Source organism: Peromyscus eremicus, chromosome 4 (genome assembly GCF_949786415.1).
Source record: "Peromyscus eremicus chromosome 4, PerEre_H2_v1, whole genome shotgun sequence".
NCBI classification, from domain to species: Eukaryota; Metazoa; Chordata; class Mammalia; order Rodentia; family Cricetidae; genus Peromyscus; species Peromyscus eremicus.
Window position 1 is genome coordinate 85,541,327 of NC_081419.1, and position 24,081 is coordinate 85,565,407.

Consider the following 24,081-nt stretch of genomic DNA (forward strand, 5'->3'; position numbering starts at 1 on the left):
CCACTAACTTTACTTCATTACTCTCTGTCATTTCTAATTTTAATAATCATTTTTACCCTCCTCATTACTTGTCATTAGATCCTAGTATCCCCTAGGTGAGAGACCTACCATGTCTACATTCTCAGTAACATTTTTCAGTTGGTTCTGATGGCAAAACCACTTAAGTAATTTGTACAAAACAGGGAACAGAGAACATGAATTTTATACCATACACAAAAACTGTAAAATATTGGTGACAATGCCAAATGGGCATTTAATATCCTAATCAGAAATTTCAAATATTATTAATCTTTACCTAGCTAATTCTTGAAATTGGAAACAAATATCTCTTTTATGAAGAGCTTCAATGCGTTACTTAGAGAGACAATGGAGTGTCCCATGCTCAAGAAATATATTCACCTTAGACATAAATGAATAGATTATTCCATTAAACATAAATTAACTCACTTGTAAGAAACATATACATATATGCAATCAAATACAGCCACACTGAACAATATTTTCTACCTGGCTAGAGTGGCATTTCAAAACTAACTAGGCATTTTTCTCATCCAATTACTGCTGCAAAGTTATTATTTTGGAAACATCATGTTTGTTAAAGCTGAACTTGTTAGTTTCTGCAATTTTAATAATTTCCTGTTATTCCATTCGTACTCAATGTCAGAGGTGAGATTTTTCCTTATTATACTTCTGTTTCCCTCCACAATTATATCTATTTTTCTATACATTAGTCTAGTGTTTGTTCATCTTTTAATCATAATCTTTGCTATTTTAATTTTAAACCATCTTTCTATATCTTTTTTTTTTTTTGGTTTTTCGAGACAGGGTTTCTCTGTGTAGCTTTGCGCCTTTCCTGGAACTCGCTTTGGAGACCAGGCTGGCCTCGAACTCACAGAGATCCGCCTGGCTCTGCTTCCGAGTGCTGGGATTAAAGGCGTGCGCCACCACCGCCCAGCTATATCTTTTTTATGTTGCATTGAATTGGCAATTTTGAACATATTTGCATAAGCAATTATTATTTATTAAACTGAACAATAATTTATCCTGTGCCTGCCCTGGGCTGACCCTGCATTTTAATGAGTATAACACAAAATTCAGGGGTAGATTTTTTTTTGACCTTGAGTCATATTTGACAGTTAGTGAGTGACTAAGTCAGAGCTAGAACAAAGATTGCAAGTTCATGTCACACAGGAACAAGAGAGCAAGAGACATGCCAAATGCGGGTATATTTTGGTCTACAAACAAGAAGAGTGTGATAATGTCCTCAGCACTGTATGAGTGATGGAGGAATGGGTAGAGGAAGGAATGGTTGCAAAGAGAGGGATGGACCAAAGTCTGGTTGTTGGAATCACATAGGGTTTGTACACTGATATTATTAAAATTAGTCTGTTATCACTTGGGATGGATATAGATACTAAATGTGGTAAGGATATTTGTAAAACAAGTGAATAAATAGATGTAAGTGATTTCATAGAAGACAACTGTGCAAAGTAGAGATCATACATTCCTAAACCAGGGACTGTATCCTAAAATATAATATGAAGTCACCAGTACACAGCACACACAAATTTTTACTAAAATAATAAGTGTATTAATACTGATCCCTGGGGAATCCAATCCTCTTCAACACTTTACTAATGGTAAGACGCAAGATGTGAAATGATCTAATTGATGTGTTTAAGTTGCTTGTGTTCAGATTGCTAGTGTTCTAATGAACATCTTCTTATATTGAAGGACATTTTGAGGATGCTTAGTACTGTATGATCTAAATTCTTTGATGTACCAAGGTCATAAGTCATCCAATCCTGGGTGGTCAGCAACTGCTTTTTCTCCTCTATCTGTCTACTGGTGGCATTAAAACTCTTCCAATAAACTCCTTACTTCCTAATCAAAAGGAAACAAACATGTAAAGATGCTTTTTCCTAAGAGCATGAGCCCTCCTATATTTCCAGTGTCAACACCAGCATTTGAATTATTCAGCCCAAATTTATAGATCCGATTTCACTGAAATTACAAGTTAGAATTCTGTGAACATTACAAATGGTTTCAAGACCTTCTTTCCAGAATAATTGGTATTGAATATTTACCTGAGTTTAATGTTCCTTTATCCTTCACTTCTAGGCATTTATTTGGAACGAGGTCATTCATTTCATTAGGTTCTGGATGAATTTTAAAACAAGAAATTTAAAAATTGTTACATAGTTAACAAAATATAATTTATAACCCTAAACAATTGTGTAGAAGTTATTACCTTCAAGTTTGGATATTTCTTTGCAGATTCTGAAAAGACAAGCAGACAATCAATTATACAAAATGAGCATCATCATCCAGAGTTAACATGGAACTGAATTACAGTGGTTACCTTTATCAATGTTAACCATAACTGTGGGGAATGTTAGCTTTCTGGCTCTTTTGGATTTTTGATTTTGCTATTGATTAAGGAAAAATGTAAGAAAATATACTGAATACAAATTAAAATATAGATTTAATTAAATTTGAAGGTATTTTTTATACATTGGCCTGAGAAAATAAATTGATCTCATATTAAACAAAATGCATAATAGATTTTCAATATTAAAATAGGCTATGTATTTTCAGAGGACTATTGGATATTAATTAACCAGACATTTTAAAGCAGTGCAATGTTAATGGAATGATTTATAAGACACTCTTCTTCCCATCCACGTGTGTGCTACTCTCATGGCTATTTCTCATAGTATTTCTCCCTTTAGTTCAGACATTTTAAAAGAATCTTGTTATAATCTGGTTTAGTGAAGTGGTTGTAACTTCTTTTCCAAGATCCAGGATTCCATTACAAATAATGTCATATAGACAGAGCAGGTTGTATTTTTGTCTTTAGCAACATATATGTATACACATATATACAACAACAATTTTTTCAAAAGAGGCCAGGAATTTAAAAGAGAACAACAAGGTAAATATGAGAGGGTTTGGAAGGAAGAAAGGGAATGGAGTAATGATTAAATTATATTATAATCTCAAAAATAAAAATAATTAAAGTAAAAATGTTATATGTGTTATATGTTGAACAAAATATATAATAAATCTTCAGTAGTGAAATATGGTTATCAAAAATGAACTGAATTTTCAGATGAATACATTAGGAACATTATGCCTGTTACAATGTTTGCCTCTCAATCACAGGGCTCTGGGTTTGGTCCCTAGCTCAAAAGAAAAAGAAAAAAAAAGAATGTACTTTTTTTTTCTCCAAGAGTATATTATTTGTATATATTATGTGAGTCCTCAAACAATGTCTACTAAACCACTATGTCATCTAAAATGTATTATCTCAAATTATATTAATGTAAGGTCTTGCAAAATATTTGATTACACTGTATAAAAATATGTCACTGTGATTGGTTTAATAAAAAGCTTAATGGCCAATACCTAGGCAGGAGATATAGCTGGAATTCTGGACAGAAAGAACTCTATGAAGAAGAAAGGCAGAGTCCAGCTAGTCACAGGGGAAGCAAGACATGCAGGAGGAGAGGTAAAAGCTATGAATCACATGGCAACACATAGATGGATAGAAATGGGTTAATTTAAGTTGTAAGAGCTAGTGGAACAAGCCTAAGCTATAGGCTGAGCTTTCATAAGTAATAATAAGTCTCTGTGTCATTTTTTGTGATCTGGTAGCCCAAAGAAAAACACATCCATCTATATTTGGTGCCCAACATCCAGCCATGTATATCCACATAAGGCCTGAGAAAACTAAGAAAAGTTCTCACTAGGAGCCAGATGTGGCTTACTAGTCCTGCAATCTCTCAGGCTGGCTGGTGCTCAGTGGTATACAGATGTGCAGCTACCAGCTGTTGCCTATGGACTGGAGCCAGCTGCTCAACTTCCTTCATTTACTTTCTGTCCTCTCTGTAGGTCCTAATCTTCATCCTCTTCTTCAGCACTATCCTTACTTCTTAACACTTCTCAACTGTGAAGGACCTCACATGCCACTTATATGTCTAGTGCTACCCACCATTAAAATTGTTTTCTTCAAACTTCCTAAGTAAAAAAACCATGCAGCCATTTAAGATATTTTATTATTTAATAAATATCACATGGGTAATTTTTAGTGGCAGGAAAATAATTTCTATTCTTTTGTTTAACTTTACTTCAGTCTTTGTTATGTGCATTAGTGAATGTGTTGTGTGTACATGGTATAGGTACATGTCTATGCAGGTGCATACCTGTGTATGCTCAACAGAGGCAGAAGAGGACAACAGGTGACCTTGACTAACACCATCCATCTTATCCCATGAGACAAGATATAGCACTGAGTTTGAAGCTAGGCAAGTAGTCAGAATATCTCAGTGATCCTCCTGACACTGTCCCCAAGGTGCTGGGTTATAGGAGCACACTGTAACCATGCACAACTTTTTATGTGAGTCTAGGTCTTCATTCCTTCACAGCAAACTCTTTTCCTACCAAAGACACAACTCCCCAGCCCTCTGTCCTGTTTTTGTTATTTTTTTTTACTCTAATTTATATTTGCAATATTACCTCCTCTTCCACCCGCCCGTTCTTCTCTTAAGCCAATCCCATGTACTCCAACCTTCTTTCTGGATTCCATGGTCTATTTTAATTGTTACTGTCACACAAAAACACATATGTGTGTATACATATGCTTTTAATATATAAATAAAACCTGATCAGTTTGTTTAGTGTTACTCTGTCCTGTTTCAATTATACATTTCTTCAAATTACTTTGTTTAATAAGATTTCTCATCTTTCCCTTGACTGAATACTGACTCTTTACTCTTTGGCCTGTAACCATGGATAAATAAATAATCAGAGTAATATTTACTAAATGATTCATGAAATAATATTTATCTATAGTAAAGTAAATCTATCTCTTCACGATGCAGTTTGTCAGGCATTAATGACCTTTTGTAACAGTGAGATGGTGATGAAAATTGGAACAAGTTTTCCTTACTTCTCAAGCCAGTGTTGTTACATGAAGACAACTTTTTCATATTTTTAACCCTTGCATCCTAGCTTTCATACTCAGTACAGTAAAATCTTTGTCCTTTTTGCTTTATTTATTTCTTTATTATTATTTTCACATTTATTATTACTCGTTCCCCGTACTCATTTCTTCCTTACTTCCCAGAGACACTGAATATAAGAATGTTGTGAACTGGTAACCATAAGCAAACACCATTAGTAACAGCCTCAGTCTCCCCTGTTGTTAAGGTTGGTAATAGGTGCCTTCAGTGTCCTTTCATTTCCACTTTTCACAGGTGTCCACTGACAGGGAAGTCCGTTGACTACTAGGTTCATCAGTACTCATGTTAGAAACAGATACTCTGCCAAATAACACTTTCACAGAATATAGTTCCTACCTTCCACTGTTCCTTTTGCTTCGTTTTTGTCTCTTTGATCTCCAGCCGCACATAAATTACTAGGACATTTAGCAGGAGCATGCTTAGGAGAACTCGGCTAAAATTAATACCAAAAATAAAGCAATTAATGTTTTCTTACTCATTTTAGGATATGTGAATTTCCCGATTTAAAAGAAACTATACACAAAACAAAAAAGAATGTGTCTAAAAATAATTATTTCAGTACCCAACCTTGTACATGCTGTCTACACTAAGCTTATCTCTCACCACTATGTAAAACAAATATGGAAGTTTACAAGACACATGTCCATAGATTACTTGCCAACTGATTACTTGTATACACTTTATAAAAGTTAACCTTATATTGCCTAACTCTTACATTCCACATAGAAAATGAGTATTCATTTTTAAAAATTACTTCTTCTCAAACATCCCAATAAAAAACTATTTTTGGTCACAAAATTTTCTATCTCCTCTTCTCGGCAATCAAAATATAACAATGATTTTGCACGAAATATGCTTTCTGTCTGTCTGGAATATTTTCTAAATTCACATTTTTAGTAAAATAAAATATCTCAATTTCAAAACAATAATTCTAGAGTTTACCAGCAGACCGCTTCTAAACCTAGAAGACAGGCAAGGAGAGGAGAGGAAGAAGTGAGCACAGGCGGTGGAGAAATGGCTTTGCCTGCTCTAAAGGGAGGCGGGACAGACGCTAGGAAGTGAGGTGGTGGCTGGTCCTGCTCCTGGGAAAAAGCTGAATTACACCGTTCATCAACAGAGCCAGTAACAAACACAAGTGCTAGTGGGCCTGTGCCTTCTTCCTTTGAGAAAACTGACCATCGTCTGAGTCACTGTGACTCCCAGAGCCACATCCTAGCCCAGGAAAAGTGTGCCTACAGAACAGAGACCCACAACTGACTGGACATGTCCGGCTGTGTTTACATTTCAACAGTAGCCTATCTGCCAATCTGTCTAGTTGGTCGTGGTGGCAGGTCAACCATGAGACTGGATGACTCTCTGTTGAATTACAGTTAAACTGTGCTGTGTCAAACTTTGGCGAGAGATTTATGTCCTTTGGAAGCTTTGGGTTGGAGACACTTGAAGACAACCACAGCCCTGCAGAATGGGCAGGAATAAGACAACTAGAGACCCCACCCAACAAATGGTGCAACCACAGCATGAGCCACAGGTAAGTAGTGGAGAGATGGAGAGAGAAAAGCAGAGAAGCTTGAGCACTATGAAGAGAGGTAGATCTGGAGACTCAATGATGGAGAAGAACAACCTGATGTGAGTTTCCTCCGAAGTCATCTGAGGCTCTGGTAAAATCTAGGCCTGCAATGGTGCTGGGGGGCATTTCTGAGTCTGTGGCCATTCAGCAAGAGGGGTCTGTGTTAATGTCCATGGCCCATGTTATCACCAAAGGCCATGTGGTTGTCCTTGGTCTGGACTGCTGCACGGGACCACATTTATAATGAAGGGCAGCACAGTGTTCTCCTCATCCCTCACTCCATGCAGCACTCAGGGTTGTGGGCCCTGTATCTCACTTGGGTAGCACAGTAGGGCTGACCCTAGTGGAAGGGGTGTGGGTGATCTGGCCCTGAGGGCATGAAAACTGGAGAGCTGGCCCTGCTTCTTATCTGCCATGCAGTGATGTGAGCAGAAGAGCTGGCTCCATCCTTTGCTGCCTGAGGCATTGTGTGGGCTAGCCTGGGCAGTGCTGGCGAGCTCACCCTGCTGGTGAGGATGTGGGAGAGCTGGCAGGATGACCAACTCAGCTACCACCCAGGTCCAGATACAGAGCTAAGAGTTGGCTCCTCCCAATATCCACTTAATCTGTGATCTGCTGAGCATGTAAAGGGACCAGTCCTTCAGATCCAAAGCTGCAGGATCTCCATGACACAGGGCAACAACATGATATCAAAGAGTGGTCCCATTGATGATCCAGTATTGATAGTGTAGCAGAAACCAGAGGCCTCAAACTAGACACTTGCAGATAAAAATGTATGGACTAAAGGAGAAAAAAAGAAGATAGAAAAATATAAAGGAAGCCCAGGGAGGAGCTCTAGAGAGGGGGATAGTAGGATGCAGATGTCCAGAAGGGGAAAAATGGGACAAGCAGATTTTAACTACAGGAGAACGAGAACAATAATAAATAGAGAGGAAGGAAAGCTAAATAACACTAAGGATGTTTGAAAATCCATACAGAGCATACTATTTTACATTTACATGAAAATATATATGATATATGTATGTGTGCATATATAAATAATTTAAATGAAGTTACACCACTTTGGAAGATGCTACATCCCAAAGATCCATAGACTGTCTAACAAAATCTTCAGCTCCAGGCAAGGGAAACATCCCTTTGAGTTGATGCTAAGTGGATTCTAAGAGACTCCCATAGAAATATAGGCTCTTTGGGTTGAAGCTAAGACTCTATTACTGGAGACATCACACACCTTAGACACAGGACTCATAGAAATCCAGCAGGAACTGGCCTGGAATGCTTTTCCATGAGGGCTGACTTTCAGCCTTTCAGTACTATGCAGGCTACCAGGAGAGAAAAGCACCAACAGCTCTACCTAGTTGCAGAGCCTGTGTACCACATCAATGACTTGTTGAACAAGATATTTCCAGTGGTGCAATAGTAGTATTTTTTCTTAGTGGTAACTAATAGCTGTCTAGCTTGACTTAAGACCTACCCAGTAGAAGGCAACTCATACCTGGTACTGCAAATCTGAGCAGCGTCCTTGGCAGTGGAGGTCACTGAATCTAGAGAAGAACCTACTACTGCCATTTTCCCCAATCATTATAATTTCTGTTTTTTAATACTCACCAATGAGTACAGTTCTCACCCAAGGTAAGTTTCCCTTGTAGCATGTAAAGACTATCAGAGAGTCATAACTAGTAAAAATGAAAATAATTGGACACTGTTGGGTGCTTGACACTACCTGGTACATTTACAGTTTCAATCCTTACTCCTAATGTTCAGGAAACATCATGGATTAGGAGACAGAAAGACTGGAAAGTCAGAGAGTCAGTATACCTACTGCAGATACTGTCTTCTAGACATGAATTAAAAGCTGCACCCATGAAATTTTAAATATATTTGTCTAAACAGGACTTGCATAGTGAAAATATCAGGAAATACATCAAGGTAAATGGGGGAAATTTCACAAGGTACCATCCCTTGATGAAATAAAAAATCAGTATTTTCCAGGGACAAACCTCCTGACAGGTTACCTGATCTCAAGTGGTCAGCCCTAGATACATGTATATAATCAGTAGATTATATATACATACATATATATGTGTACTAATATATTTATATATGTAAGAATAATAATTAAACAATAAGAGGTCATGAATTTGAAAACAGATAGGGACATATACAGAAGAAGCTGAAGTGGAGAGAAGGCAGAGTGAAAATGATATAAATACAATATTCATATATGAAAAATTTAAAAATTAAATTAAAAATATTTAAATTTGCCTGGTGGCAGTTTTGCACACCTTTGATCTCAGCACTCAGGAGGCTGAGACTGGTGAATTGCTATAAATTCAAAGCCAGCTTGGACTACAGAGCAAGTCCAGGATAGCCAAAGTTACAAAGAGAAATCCTAACTCAAAAAAAAGAAAATTAGTTTTAAGCTTGGTTTGCAGCATGCCAAATAAAGCAGACCACTTCATCCCTGGAACTGAAGGATAACTTTGGCAATGTAGAAAGTTTGCAACCTCAAATAAAAGTTTTCAATTCGGAAAGATTAAGTTTATGTGACTATCTAATTAAGTTTTTATAACTACCAGTATTATTTAAGAAAATGTAGGTTTTCTATCAACCTATAAACAGCAAAATAATAATCCTTTTTTTTCATTATGTCATATAAAATGGTACTTCATGATTGAACAAAAAATCATTATGAAAATATCAAGCTATCATTACCATTCCAGATGGTATTTGAGCTAATCCTTTTCAAATATGGTTCAAATATGTGTAAACTTGTATCCAGTATTCACATCAGGAAGGAGAAAATTGCCTAAAATCTTGATTTGTGTTTTTTACGGCTATCAAACCTCTAACAGATGACTGGGAATTAGACTGTACTAGAAAGCAACTCTGACTGTTGGAGATGGCCTTGCAGCTGTGTAGTAGAACACTTTCTATATGTACATTACAACCTGGGTTCAAGGTCTACAACCACAAAGAGACATGGAATAACAAAAATAAAGCCTACAGCTATCACAAAAGAACATGAATGCTAAGGTGAATGATTTTGCTAAAAATGACATGAGATATCCATCTTGCTGGAGATATTCTTAAAAGCAGATATCAATCTTCCACAAATAGTTCTGTGTTCTCAAGTAGGAGTCTCGTTTTCATTGTGATTCTGTAATATTATCATATTAGTATGGTTTATAAATCACAGTAAGTGACATTTATCCAAATATTATTTACCATATTTGAAATCTCCTCTTCTATAGAATTTCTATTTTTAATACAATTCTCTTAAACTGTGTATTTCATTCTTTCCCTATTATCTCAGAGTAGTTACCTGATCTTTGTTGTTTATCAAATTAAGGAAGTATTCAATTAGTCACCAGCCACAGTCTTATGAAAACATCTCTTCTCACCAACTGTCTACTGTTGTCCACAGAATGACAACAGGTAGACCACTACAGAAGTTCAAGAGTAAATACCATAGAAACACATTTCTGTACAAATGTATTGAGTTCAAAAAGCAAAATTTTACCTTGTCATCAAAATCATCATCATCCTCACTTGACTTAGGCAAGGTGGATCCAGAAGTAGGATCATCATGGTCCCTACAGAGGAAAAACACAATAAAAACAGATGAGTGCAACTTTAAAAAAAGAGTCAAAAGTCTCCATATTAAATTACATTTCATAGTCATAACTGATGTGAATAGAGTTTGACATCTCATATTATTTAAATAACAACTTCCCATTTCTAGTTTCCTCTTTGCCTCTTCCAATGTATAAAAGTAAATACATTCAGATGTTTTATTCTATGTGATATGTTGGCAGGGCCTTAGGTGAACTTAACTTCATAAACTGCCTAAACTTAATGAAGGATTCAGAAACTATTCAGTGCCTCAAATAACTCATGCTACTTTCACCTGGAAGAAAGCCTGCTTCAGAACCTAAGTTGTTCAACCAAAACATGGAAGCCATGTTGTTTTGCTATGAGAACTACTATGGAAAAGCAATCATTAATTTCCCTTTGCACTAAAATAGTAAAAAGCATTCTCTGAAACTTCTTAAATATCTTAAAGATAATTTAAGAACTGAGTTGATAGATAGATAGATAGATAGATAGATAGATAGATAGATAGATAGATAGATGAGCCCAAACATCTATGTAGTCAATGGGAATGCCTTTAACAAAGAGTGTAGAACAGAGAACAATGAAAAATATTTTTATCTGAACATATAAATTTGACTTTTGAAACTGATCTGATGTGTATCTAGGTTCCAGGGCTACATGGGCTTCTTTCAATCTATGCTAATGAACAAAAGAATACATGGGAAACCAAGTCAGACTGATAGTTAAATCATGGGAGCACTATTCTGAATGACAGTTGTGTAATTAGAAAACTATGTGTTATAATACAAAAAACATCAAACATTTATTATGGTAGTTATAAGGAGTAACTAATGTTTACCATAAAATATTGGGGTTACAACAGAGTAGAATACTGAACAAATATTTATTTATCTATACATTCCAAAATTTGGAAACAGGATTTTTAAAACTATATGAATCTTACTTGGCTAATGAATTGTCTTCAGAATTCTTGTATTCTATTTAAGAAAAAGAAACGTGTTTAAATAGAACAATTAAAAAATTTCTAAAATATCAAAAACATAATGACTGTAAAAATTTACTAGGAAGCATTCCTTTTAGACCATCTCTAAAAAATAGCCCATGGTGGGTGCTAATCATAATGCTAATTGAGTAATGAATGCTCTAAAAAATAAATCTACTTCCTGTTTCCTATTTATTAGGCCCAAAGCCAGAAGACTATAACTTACATACATTTGACACCTAAAAGTAAAACGCAACGTCCAATGACATTCATGGTAACTCAATTTTAGAAGACTGACTTAAACAGCATCATAAGCTGACAGTGCCAAATAAAAGGCAGAATATATAAGCAGTATAATTGAGCTTCCTTAAGATAATATTTCTTATCACAAACTGAAATTTGGACCAAATACTTGATATAATTCTTTGTGAATAAAAAAAAAAAAATAAGCTCAACCTATCAATACTGAACTTTGCAGTATGGCAAAAATGGAGGTAGGCCAAAACCAAAGGGATTTGCAAAGACTTTTCAGCTGTAAATCAAACTGGATACAAGTCTTCCTCTTCTAGGAACAATGCTAAAAAATTCTTCCAATGACAGCTATTTCCATGTTCTTATACCTGGTGCAAACGGGATTCAGACTCATCTGATACTTTTTGCATTAGAAAGAACCTCTGCAAGATCACACCTGAAGGATTTACCAGTCCTGAATTGTGCTAAATAAAGAGACATTTAAGCTTAAAAGAACACGGAGGAAGCAGCAAGCTTCTAGGGAAATGTATTTGATATGTACTTATAAAATGAATAACCTCCTGAGATTGTTAGACATGATACCTGAACCAAAGAAAACAAGCTAAACAGTGATGCTAGTATAGAGTGTAACTTCTTTCAACCTTTTTCATTAAGTGGAAAATTGCTACAAAAATAAAGCTTTTTCCAATGTATTTACCATTATATCCTATGCTTATGATCAAAAACAATAGATGGAAAAGAGCTGAGGGAGCAATGGCTACAGAGTTTGCTTAAAATGTATGAGGTTTTGTGTTCAATCCTTAGTTACATAAAAATTTATTAATTTATTAAAGAAAGCTGCTGAGTGTGCACTGCATGCCTCTAACCTCAACTAAGAAGTTAAGACAGCTTGGATCAGGAGTTCAAAGCCAACTTCAACTACATGGTAAGATAGAGGCTACTACAGGATAACTAATATAATGTCTCAACATAGATGAAAAAAATAAATGTATTCAGTGAGGTTACTATAACTACACATCAAAGAGAAAACCTTTAATTGGAGATAAAACTGAAAATTAGGGCAACAGATTGTGAGTGCTGTTACCTAAATTAAAATATTGAAAATATGGGAACAAGTTTCAATTGTATATGCTTAGAAAACATGTACTAAAAGTGTTGGTTTATATTGGTGGTGTGATAATCATGATTTTAATGTTCACTTCTCATTGTCATAAGACTTACCTGGACTGCCATCTTTATTTTTAATATGTAACTTTACTTCATGGTCCATAAGAATCTTTCGACTACTGCCAAGTGAAAAAAAACATAAAATTCTCATTTTTGTATTGATATGAAAAACATCTTTATGCTATGTTGAATTTTCCAGAATGTTGCAGACAATATCAAAGGCATTACCATACTTGAATAAAACCCAATGTATTATTTCTTTTCACAGCTTAAATTCAGTTATTATAGCTGTCAAGGAAACATGAAATCTTTTTCTAATTTCAGTTCTGTTGCTGTGATAAAATAGTCTGGCAAAAGAGAATTAGGGGAAGAAGGACTTACTTTGACTCACAATGGTCAAATAGGTAGCAATGGGTGCAGCACAAGCTGAAAAGCCCAGCAGCCAAAGGAATGCACTGTCACTTTGGGACTAATAGCTCAATTAAAATTTGTAGCTTTTCAATGTAAATGTAAACTGCCATAAATCATTAGAGAGCTGTTTCAACAAAGGCAGCCTGGTCATGGAGGTCAGTCTCTATTGATCTCCAGGACAAGTGTGACTAGCAACACTGAAGCAACAGAATCATAAAAACAAAAGCAGGACTAGATGCCCTCTTCTTGCTCCACCTGTCTTGTGAAAGAGAGCATTCCTCCTGGCACCTAGGGAACCCAGAAACCTGTAGCTATTTCAAGATTCAAAAAGTAATATATAGAAGAAAGCCCGCCAGAGGAAGAAACACTATTTTCTGCAACACTGTAATTGAAGACTAAAAGAGCTAATTAAAATATCAAACATCTGAATATATATGAAGTATAGGGTTTATAATTGGATGAAATGGAAAATGTTATGGTCCATAATTTCTAAGTTCCAGAAAGTTCTACAAAGAGATGTAGCTCATTTACAGAATTGCCCAGCACAAATGAGGCACTTCGATCAGTCTTCAGCAATACAAAACCAAATCATGAGATAAAGAAATGCTTCTTCATTTCTACGTCAAATGGTATGTGTTTTGCATACTGGATATTCACTGCTATTCCAAAAAAATCTAGAGTCAACAATAATACATTATGAGAGGAAGATGAAGACTTTGGGATTAATTTGAAGTGCAAGTTAGTGTTTGCTAGCATTACAATGCAAACACCTACCCTTTTCTTGTGCCTTCAATAGCATAGCGTAAGGCAGTCCATCCAAATACATCTTTAAAGAAAAAGTCAATGCCTTCATCCAGAAGTAGACTGACCATATCTGTTGAATCCCATCTTATGGCATATAAGAGTGTGTTTCTGAAATAACACAGAATAGCTTCATTATTAGATAACTTAATTAAAATTGTTAATAATTGGGTATATTTTACAAATTTAATATCTTGCTTGTCTGTTTGGAATTGTCCTTTTTATACACATAAATATCATTGGTTACAAAGATTCATCTTTATATATGGTGGGCAAAGATAAAATAAGAAAATGGATGGGAAGCCTCTGGCAGTGTTTTGCATGTTCTTAGTAGAATTCTTAGATTCATCAACTTTGATAGAATATAAGTGTATAAAAGTTATTCTTCTTAAGTAGATAAGGACTTAAACGAAGATGTTTCCATTTTCTTCAGTTTACTGTAACATATAATTACTAATCAGATAACCATCAGATAATTGAAAGCTATTTTCATTATTTAAACTATAACATTATAAAATACTCTGTTAATAATAAAATCCATTATAGTTACAGTTAGTAATGAGGATAACATGTGCTATGAACTGCCCTAAATGTTACATAAATAATCTCATGAAAACCTTTACAAGGTATTATCCTCCTTTTCATATTTGGTGATATGTAACACCAGCAGTTCAGACACCTAGCAACTAGGTAGCTGATATTTTGACCAAGTCATCTATGAATCTGCATCTACCCACCTACTACTTAGCTTCACTAATCTTTCTCCTAATAAAGTGGATTTACTTTGCTTTCCCAACTTATGTAAATATAAACACATCAATACCAGTTGTATGGGACAAAAGGGGGTAGGGTTGAGCAGCATCCTGAAATAACAATTCTTAGTCATCATAGGATATTCTAACCTCATTATTCCTCAAACAGAGGGAATTGAAAGGTAAGAGTCATCTAATAGACTGTGATTGTCAACTCTTTTTATGAATAATATGGCATTTTATAGGACAATCATATAAGAGCAAGGGAAAACAGTACAAAATGAATGAGTTTTGTTATGAATCAAAGTTAATCAAAAAGTTTAAACTTCTTAAAAAATTAGTAAAACCAAACTGAAAACCCGTTAATCTACGGTAAGATCAGTTGTCCAATCAAACAAAATATCAAATAATAAGCAGCAATCAATATAATAAGGGGATATGCAACTTATAAATGATTTGTGTTGCTCACCTCAACTTATTGCTTTGCTTACCCAACTAATTAGACTGATGACTAGTTGATACCTGATCACTGAATCCCTGTAAGTTAGTCTTCTTCCCATCAAGTTAATATTTCTTGGTCATAAGATTATTTCAGTATGTCACACATTTTTTTTAAAAAATTCAAACAGTACCTTTTCATCTTATCAAATACATGTATATTTGCCCCCTTCTTTACTAAAAATTTTGCCATCTCTATTTTGTTTTCCTTGAGAGCCAGTAAAAGTGGTGTAAAGCCATCCTGCAAAACAAAACAAAAGAATCTGTAATCCAAAATCATTGCAATCTTCAACTTAATGGAGCCTTAAACAGTCCTACGAATACAAAGCCTTGCTAGAGTGAATAAGCAGCTTCTTCCCTTGCAGGCCCCTGCACATTCCTTCTCCTTGAAACACCCTACAACTACTACATGCGACACATGAAACCTGCTCACTCCCTTCCATAAGTGACTTTAAAACTGTGTTTGTTCTACAAACATTTCCTTCTACTGTAGCATTTAATATATGGAGTCATGTAATTGCTCTCTTCACCTCTTTAAGAGAAATTTGATAAGCAGTTTTCTGCATGAATATCTTGAGGCTTAGCAGTGTGCTCAGTTCTTAGAGGAAATTACTGTTATCTTTGGACCATACTGAGTCCATAGCTTCTGAGTTTTTATCTTTCCAGTGAGTGTTTCCTCCAATGAGTTTGTATAAACTATTTTTTACTTGTGAAATCATCTAACACATTTTATAAAAATGATATTTACCCCAAAGGAAATATAACTCAACATCAACCCAGAAATTTTCAAACTTTTCTTAATTTACACTTCACTTGCGTTCTGTTTTCCCCTAATGTTGATGAAATGAAGCATTAGTGTTAAAGCAAAATCGTTCAGTTGATTTTCAACACTCCCCTTAACTCACTGTTTTTGCAGTGTTTACAACTGCTAGGATATGACACCCAGGCTTTATGAGCTTATCAAGCCACACGGTAATGGCTCAACTGTCAAGGTTGTGATTTGCAACTCTTTCAATATAGAAAAAAAACCTTGCAATTACTAGTCTGGGATCTGTTTACCTGAATACTAATAATACATAGAATTCTTAAAAGTCTAGCTTCTCATTATTTTCAAGATCTTAAAAGTAATAAATCATTGTTGTCTTAAAGCAAGGACGGTTATAAGCTAATCTTCACCATTCTTACTGTTTTTTTCCCAAACATAAAAATAGTAAAAGAAGAGGTAGGACTAAGATTATTGGAGTCAAACCATGGCTCTTCCAGAGTTCCTTAGGATTTTGAGATCTATCATCTACACATTCAATGTTTATCCAGGAACTCTTTCAGAATTTCAAGAAAATAATTTTTGTAAATGCCTTTGTCTATGACTAATTAGATCTAAAGATTCAAACTCTACATAGAAAACTCTACTAGTAATATATATATTCAATATATATATATATAATATATATATATATATTCAAACTTCTCCTGAGGGCATCAGGACACACAATCCAGAACTAGGAAGCTGCCTGTAATTTCACTCTCATTTCTAACCCACATGTCTAATTCCCTTCACCATTTGTTCTTATCACAGAAAAGAGAAAGGACTCAGTCACTGAAAACTTCTTAGTTTCCCTTGATGGGAACAGACCGGGAACAAGCTACTAGGGTTACATTTCATTTCAATATGGAAAAATGTTGGTTCCATCTTCTCCTTCTTCCAATCCAGGCATCCTAGATTGGAAAACAGGGGTTAGGTTTTGACCTAAATGGTGGTCATATCTTCAAAAAAAAAAAAAAAAAACGGAAATTCGCCAGTACATTCTGTGATATTTCCTCTTTTTTCACATATCCACCACCTACTCACTACCTACTCCTCAGATTGAACTACAGGCATGTTTGTAGCTTAGTAACTTCAGCATATGAAGAATGAATACTCCTAAAACAGAAAACACATTTGCAATACAGGTAAACTCATTCCAAAATAATTCTGTTAGTTTTGATTTTTGTTTTTTGGTTGGTGATGGTGGCTTTGCTTTTTTGTTAAAGGGGTCATGAAGTTGAACAGTTAAGAAGGGGGATTGGTGAGGACATGGCTGGAGTTGGGTGATGGTAAATAATGTGATCAAAATAAATGAAAATGTTCATGAAAATAGTAATAATTCTTCCTATATTCCTCCAATTGCCTAAGTTCCAAGTAGGCCTTCATATTTCTGTTCAGGTTCTGATTCCGTATTCTTGATTTAATCTTCACACAGAGAAATATATCATTTGATATTATTTGTCAACAGCAATAAGATTTAAAATTGGCTACAAATTCTTTTGTTTCACTTGAGATTTAAAATAGTTTATTTAGAAAGGGAATTTTTGCTCTCCAGTTCTGTTACTTCACATAGGTTAGAAACAAATTATAGTGGAAAAAATCATAAAAAGAGAAGCTTTACCTTGAATAAATATAGCAAACATAGTTTCTGCCCCAGCAGCAGCCTGCCTCTGCCACAAACGGAGTTAGTTCATCACCTGTCTCCAGGTGCCTTTCCCCCATCACCTAAGCAACATGTGCTCCCCTAAAAGTGCCCGCCATGCACAGCTTGCTCTCTTTGCCTCTTTACTTCTCTTGTCTCTTATCTCTCTCTCTTGTTACTCCTCTTTGTTTCTTCTTTCCTCTCTTGCCTTTTCTTTTCTCCCTTGCTTTTCTTCTTCCTCTTGTCTGTCTGCCCCTTTCAAGTCCCCATGCTGACATGGCCTTTCACTCTTCCACTCTCTTCCTTCACCAGTAAACTTTGCACTAAGTCTGTTGGGCATGGCATGTTTACTTAGTGGCATACCTTGGCAGGGCCCCCCAAAATATACCCACTACTATCTTCCTTTTTATTTACCCTTTCACACAGTGTTTCACAAATACTATTTCTCTATGCAGGAAAGTTCTAGACTCTAACACTTCATTCAAAGCAAGTCACATTCTCTATTTGAAGTCATATGCTTAAACAAATAAGCTATTTCAAAGTATTTTCATTCAAGGAAGTTAATCCTATGTGTATTGCTATTAACACACACACATGTATTTCAGATTATTTGGGGACTACAGTGCCATGAACTATACCTTGTTCTTTTGTTCCATGTCTGCATTGTATGTAAGCAAATATTCAGCCATCTTCTGATTATTTTCAGACACAGCATAGTGAAGAGAAGTATTGCCATTTTTGTCCATACAATTTGGATTAGCACCGTGCTTCAACAATGTACACATGCATCCATATGACCAGTTTTGTACAGCCTAGGGATTATACCAAGAAACAGATTGCTTGTTCAATGAATTCAATATAAACATCACATAGAGTTCACCAAGTAGTAACATGTTCATGGGGTAAGTTTGTTTTATAATCATTTAAATTAAGTCTATGTTATGCTAGATTTGGACAGCTATACATACCTTCATCAGAGGTGTGATGGAATTCCTGTCAACAGCATCAATATCACAATTATTTCTCAGTAGAACTCTTACTACTTCTTCCCAGCCATAGACACAAGCGAAATGCAGAGCAGTCCTATGGAAATGAGAAAGTTTTAATGAAATTCTAGAACACTATCCTAAAATTTACAATTACTCATGTAATTATAAAATATTAAATGGCACGTAATTCTTAAAACTTGAGTGATATGTGTTTCTTCCACCTTCTGAAAAAATACTTAAGTCCTTGTGAAAAATGGAAATATTTATTAGCTTGTATTACTCACTATACTGATAAAAAGACCTTTTCAATGGTGTCTTTTGTGTGATGCTGTGAACTGAGCACATGGCCTCTTTCATGCTTAGAAATTAATCTGCCAGTGATCAATACCCCCCAACCAGGAGCAGGTTTGGAGAAAAAGCATGACATTGAGGTTAAATCACCATAGGTTTAATTATAACTTAAACTTTGCTACAAACTAAGACTTCCTATGAATCAATTCTCTCATCAGTAAAGCAAGTATCAAAAACAGTAGTTGTCTCACAGAATACCACTGTGATGCATCAATGGGTATTTTGCAAAATGTCTAGAATAGCTCTGGGCACTTGACAACTCAATTTAATATTATCACTGTCCCTTCTGCTCAGCAAACAAGATTTCAAGTACATAAAATTATATGATAATAATTCTTCTGATATGTTTAAGTATTAATAATTTCAAGACTCTAAATTGTATTTAAAGTCTCTAAATTTGCTTAGAGGAGCAAAGCAGCAATGTTTTAAGAATAGTACAATAGGAATGCTACAAAATAGATGTTCATGTTATCAATGGTGAATAAATTACTTGGTAAATTTGTGATATATCAGGATAAATTTGTAGGCAGGATTGTACAATCTAGACTAGAGACCTCTAGCTCAGGTGTAAGTCTGGAGACAGTACTGAGGATCCAGAGAAGACAGAACACAGACAGGCCCTCCCCTCCTTCTGGCTCCCCTATGCTGGTCTTTGAAAATATCAGAGGCCATATCACACTCTCCACGCAGGCCGCTCCCTCCAGCTCATAAGCGCTGTTACCTTTCCTTAAAGTCTCTGTCATGCACGCTGTGTTTCCCAAGGTTTATCATTCTCTGCAGTCTCTTTATATCACCCTCACTCGCAGCCTGGTGGATCGTTTTACGAGGTTTGTATCTGGCTTCGTTTGCAAAAATGCTTTTCATATTACGTAAAATGTCCAACAAATTTTTTCTTGGGACATCGCAGAAACCCATAGGTGTCTTTTCCTTAATTCCATGAACCAAGTTCTTCATGACTGAAGATACTGGTCTCACCGCCTGGCCCTGACCTTCGGATTTTCCCTAGTATTTGTCCTTTGACCCACTAATTCCCCAACTCTGGATTAGCTTATGGAAATTCAAGATACGCCCACAAGGTCCCCCACTAAAACTGTATTGTGAGGGAAATAGCTTATGACACCCATAGATACAGTTGCTGGACTCCAGGTTGCCAAGCAACACAGGTAAACATTGGTGTGCTGTGCACATGCGCATGAGTGGGTCTCCTGCACTGCTAACATCCCTAGAGTTTAAGGGTGTTCATTGTGAATGTGTAAGCCACGTCTGGCCATCTCTCTGCAAGAAAACAAGTCTGTGTTCCATTAAATATCCACATCACCCTCACTGTAAGCAATGCTCCTCTTCAGCTTCCATCTCTCAATCCCAGCTCTATCTCCTTACTCCCCTTCTACACTTTTCTCTCTTCTTTCCTCTTCCCGCCTTCACCCTCCCTCTTCTATCCCTCCTTTATTCATACAACCTTAGGCTATTTTTCTTCCTCTTCCATTTTTTACTACCCCCTTCTCAACTCCATTCTTCTCCCCCTAGGAGCAGCCCCTCCCCCTGCCTCTTACATTAGTTCATCACTTCAAATGCACCCCTGGAAATTCCATCCTAGTGCCAGCCTTTCTTTCTACCTTACTTCCTTCTCTCTGCACCCCTTTCACTCCAGGTTTCTCACAAGATTCCAGAATACACCTATCTCCTCTTCCTGCTGACCTTCACCCACACCATATGATCTCACCATTCACTCAGTCATCACACACACAAAGTGAAAGGCAAGCAATCAAGACGTGATGGTGCACATTTTAATCTTAGTCCTCAGGAGGCTAATGCAGGAGAATATTCAGTTTGCGGCCAGCTTTGATTAAGCTTAGCCCCAAATAAGAAAAAAGTGCCAGAAACATCTGGAAGGCAGTGATGAATTGTTCAGGTGTGAAAACAATGGATAATTTGTTACTTTCATTTCCATTAGTGCTTTTTATATAGTCTAAAATATGTATTTCATAATAGCCAGTAAATATGTAACCACTGAATAACAAAAAAGTGATATATAAATAATAACCAACCAATAAATCTGTAATAATATATGGCTAATAACCAATATAAATGATCATTTCATTTTCAATTTGGAATAAATTATTCAAGTTTATCAAGCTGTTAGAGTAGGAATAATAAATCATGTCAAAGTGGAGGACATCATTCAACATTTGTGTTTATAATACAGTATTCAGGTTGTATATCTTGTGAGGAGCTTAGGAGATACTTTTCCTACTCAGGAGTTGTTTACTCAGTCTCTTCATTGCCACCTTCATGTCTTTGTTCCTCAGTGTGTAAATGGCAGGGTTCAGGATGGGTGTAATCATGAAGTCCAGAATGGCAAGAAATTTATCCACTGGGACATTAGGAAATGGCCATATGTACACGAAGATGCATGGTCCAAAGAACAAAACCACCACAGAGATGTGAGCAGAAAGTGTAGAGAGGGCCTTGGACAAACTGCCCAAGGACTGTTTCCATACAGTGAACAGTATGAAGATGTAGGAGACAATCAATAAGAAAAAGGTAGTGACAGAAATTAATCCACTGTCAGCAGTAACCAAGAACTCCATTCTGTAGGTGTCTATGCAGGCAAGTTGGATGAACCTAGGAAGGTCACAGTAAAAACTGTCTATCTCATTAGAACCACAAAAAGGCAAATGGACAACAAAAGCTAACTGAGCCACTGAGTGAATGAGACCAATAATCCATGCACCAATTAGAAGCAAAAGGCACATCCGTGGGCTCATGATGGTCAGGTAGTGGAGGGGCTTGCATATGGCCACATATCTGTCCCAGGCCATGGCTACTAGCAACACCATCTCACATCCCCCCAGGACATGAAGGACAAACATCTGGAAGATACAGCCCTGGAATGAAATGGTATTATGACTGGAGTACAGATCATAAATCAACTTAGGAACAGTTGAGGTAGAAAAACATAAGTCAACAAATGAAAGATTAGCTAAAAGGAAGTACATGGGTGAATGTAAATGAGGGTCAAGGACAACTGTAAGCACAACTGAGAAATTTCCCAGAAAAATTGTTGCATATGATATTGTAGAAAACACAAAGAGGAAACATTGTGTTGGTCTGTAGACTGATAATCCCAGGAATACAAACTCAGATACTTCAGAGTAATTTGCTTCATTCATTGGATCTTTCTTGAGTTATCTACAATACTCAAAACAAAACAGGCAAAGCAGTTACTAGAAATAATAAAATAATAACCTAGCAGTGGAATACTTTATTTGTGAACTCATTACAATAAAATGATTTTATATTAAAAAGTATAATTTAAAATAAATAACTATTGAAAGATGCACATAAATTGTTTCAAAATATATGTTAATAAAAATAATTCTTCATGACCTTTCATATTTTGAATAATTAATGTCTCTATTCTTCTAATATCCATTATGAGTATATACTATATCCCAAATACTATGTTATGTCCTTTGGTAAGACGGTGGTCCTATTTCTGGCTGAATTACAGGCACATTGAATACTTTAAGCATGAACAACTTTAAACACAAACAAAAGCTTGATGATTAAGATGAAGAAAAAGCATAGGAGAAGGTTGGTTTATATCAGTGGCATCTGCCTGAAGAGGAATTAGAGTATAAAGGGATTGAAATGTCCTCTGCAATGACCTTGAGACAAGGGAAGTTCATCAGAGTAAAGCAAGCACTTGCGTTAAAGAACTTTGCTGTTTTATCCTAAGAACAGTCTCTTAGTCACCATACAAATGGTAAATCGACTTTTGTACTGTCTGAGGAAACATAAACAACAGAGTAAATGTTATTAATTTTCACTTGTTATCAAATTATTCATAATCTGATGAAGTGTTATAAATGAGGCAGTGAGGGGCAAAAGACAGTTTCATACACTGACAATTGGAATGTAACTTGATATAATTTCTTTAACAGACACCTTCAAAAGAATATTAAAGCAACTACAAGGAATGAAATCCAATATTATATAAAGTGGTGAATAATGTATTTTTAATAAAAATTCTCACTAGACAAAATACCTAAGAAGCTTGTATTTAAGAGCTGGATATCTAAGAAAAACAGAGGATGATTCTCTCATGCTTACCTGTTAGTTGCTTATTCCTATGCTACCCTAGATGTGTTTAATAGTTTAAACCATACAAAACTGACATATCTGCATCTTCCAAAATATATATTACATAATATATTACTTTACTTTTTCTGTCTTATCAACTACTTAATTTTTAGGCAACCCAATCAAATAATTTATGTTTAACTCACACATGACTGACAGCCATTGTTTCCCCCTTGTAATTCAACTACCAAGCTCCCTCTAGACTCGGCACTGGCAATGACTCATTTTCAATTTTCATGCCCCTTCCTCTCCTATGTGTCATTTTTTAATAAGCTGGTATTCACATGAATAAATCCCTACATTGCATACTCACAAAATAGAATATATTGATGCAAACACCAGGAACTCACTGGAGAGTCAGAAATAGAGTTCTGTGCAGCAAAACCATGTAGGAAGAGGCATCATGATGGTCAGAATGTAGGAGTAGATCTCAAAGAAAAACAAAATACTGCAGAGGTTAAAAAAAAAGACTACTTAGTGATGATTAAACAGATAGTCACTGGGGAACATTAGAGCTGAATTCAGTGATCAGTTCAAAACTGACCCAGAAGAGAAAAATAGTATTTTTCCAACAAAGTTATGACAAATATATGAGCATATATATATATATATATATATATATATATATATATATATATGTTAACCCTGATTTGAATACTACACAATATAAAATTACATATACTTTTGTCAAAACATTCATGGAATATACATTTTTGTGTAACAGTTAAATCTTTATAATTCAAATTCACAGAATCTAAGCAAGGGGTAAAGGCACAATCACAGAGGTGAATGACAATATATTTTTCTCATCAAAGGAGCTTTAATTAGGCCTAAAACTTGTAGTCATTTATTGGGAGGAACCCAAGGCATGCACATTTAGAAGTGCAAAGTTATACATCCTGCTTTTCCAAAGAAAAGGCATAGAAAAGCACCAAGACCAAAAGTCAGGACTGCGGAGATGGTTCAGCTGGTAAAGTGCTTGTTGTGCAATCATGAGGTTCTGAATTTCACCCAGGAACCCAGGTTAAAAATTCAAGCATAGTGATGTGAGTTTGTAATTCCAGTATGCACACAAG

At 35.6% G+C, this 24,081-nt stretch overlaps 2 protein-coding genes across 5 annotated transcripts in view; both read right to left on the minus strand.

Annotated features, from left to right (window-relative positions):
* Positions 1-19,890, minus strand: part of LOC131909444 (ankyrin repeat domain-containing protein 7-like) — a 39,957-nt gene extending 20,067 nt beyond the window's left edge. For 2 of the 4 annotated variants that reach the window (XM_059261081.1, XM_059261080.1), the window contains exons 1-11: positions 19,581-19,890; positions 18,488-18,602; positions 18,158-18,331; positions 15,207-15,313; positions 13,796-13,933; positions 12,665-12,729; positions 10,115-10,187; positions 8,200-8,267; positions 5,361-5,457; positions 2,252-2,280; positions 2,088-2,159 (exon numbers count right to left, since the gene is read on the minus strand). In XM_059261081.1, the coding sequence (XP_059117064.1) occupies positions 5,444-5,457; positions 8,200-8,267; positions 10,115-10,187; positions 12,665-12,729; positions 13,796-13,933; positions 15,207-15,313; positions 18,158-18,331; positions 18,488-18,602; positions 19,581-19,813 (987 nt within the window). In that variant the 5' untranslated portion in view covers positions 19,814-19,890 and the 3' untranslated portion in view covers positions 2,088-2,159; positions 2,252-2,280; positions 5,361-5,443. Of the gene's footprint in view, positions 1-1,568; positions 1,885-2,087; positions 2,160-2,251; positions 2,281-5,360; positions 5,458-8,199; positions 8,268-10,114; positions 10,188-11,152; positions 11,187-12,664; positions 12,730-13,795; positions 13,934-15,206; positions 15,314-18,157; positions 18,332-18,487; positions 18,603-19,580 lie in introns of those variants that run through there. The other 2 variants (XM_059261083.1, XM_059261082.1) reach the window with 2 other exon arrangements.
* Positions 19,891-21,087: 1,197 nt separating this feature from the next.
* Positions 21,088-22,032, minus strand: LOC131908436 (olfactory receptor 4F6-like). Its single transcript, XM_059259479.1, has one exon. It carries the CDS (start codon positions 22,030-22,032, stop codon positions 21,094-21,096), a length of 939 nt encoding a protein of 312 aa, XP_059115462.1. The 3' UTR covers positions 21,088-21,093.
* Between the last annotated feature and the right edge of the window lie 2,049 nt (positions 22,033-24,081).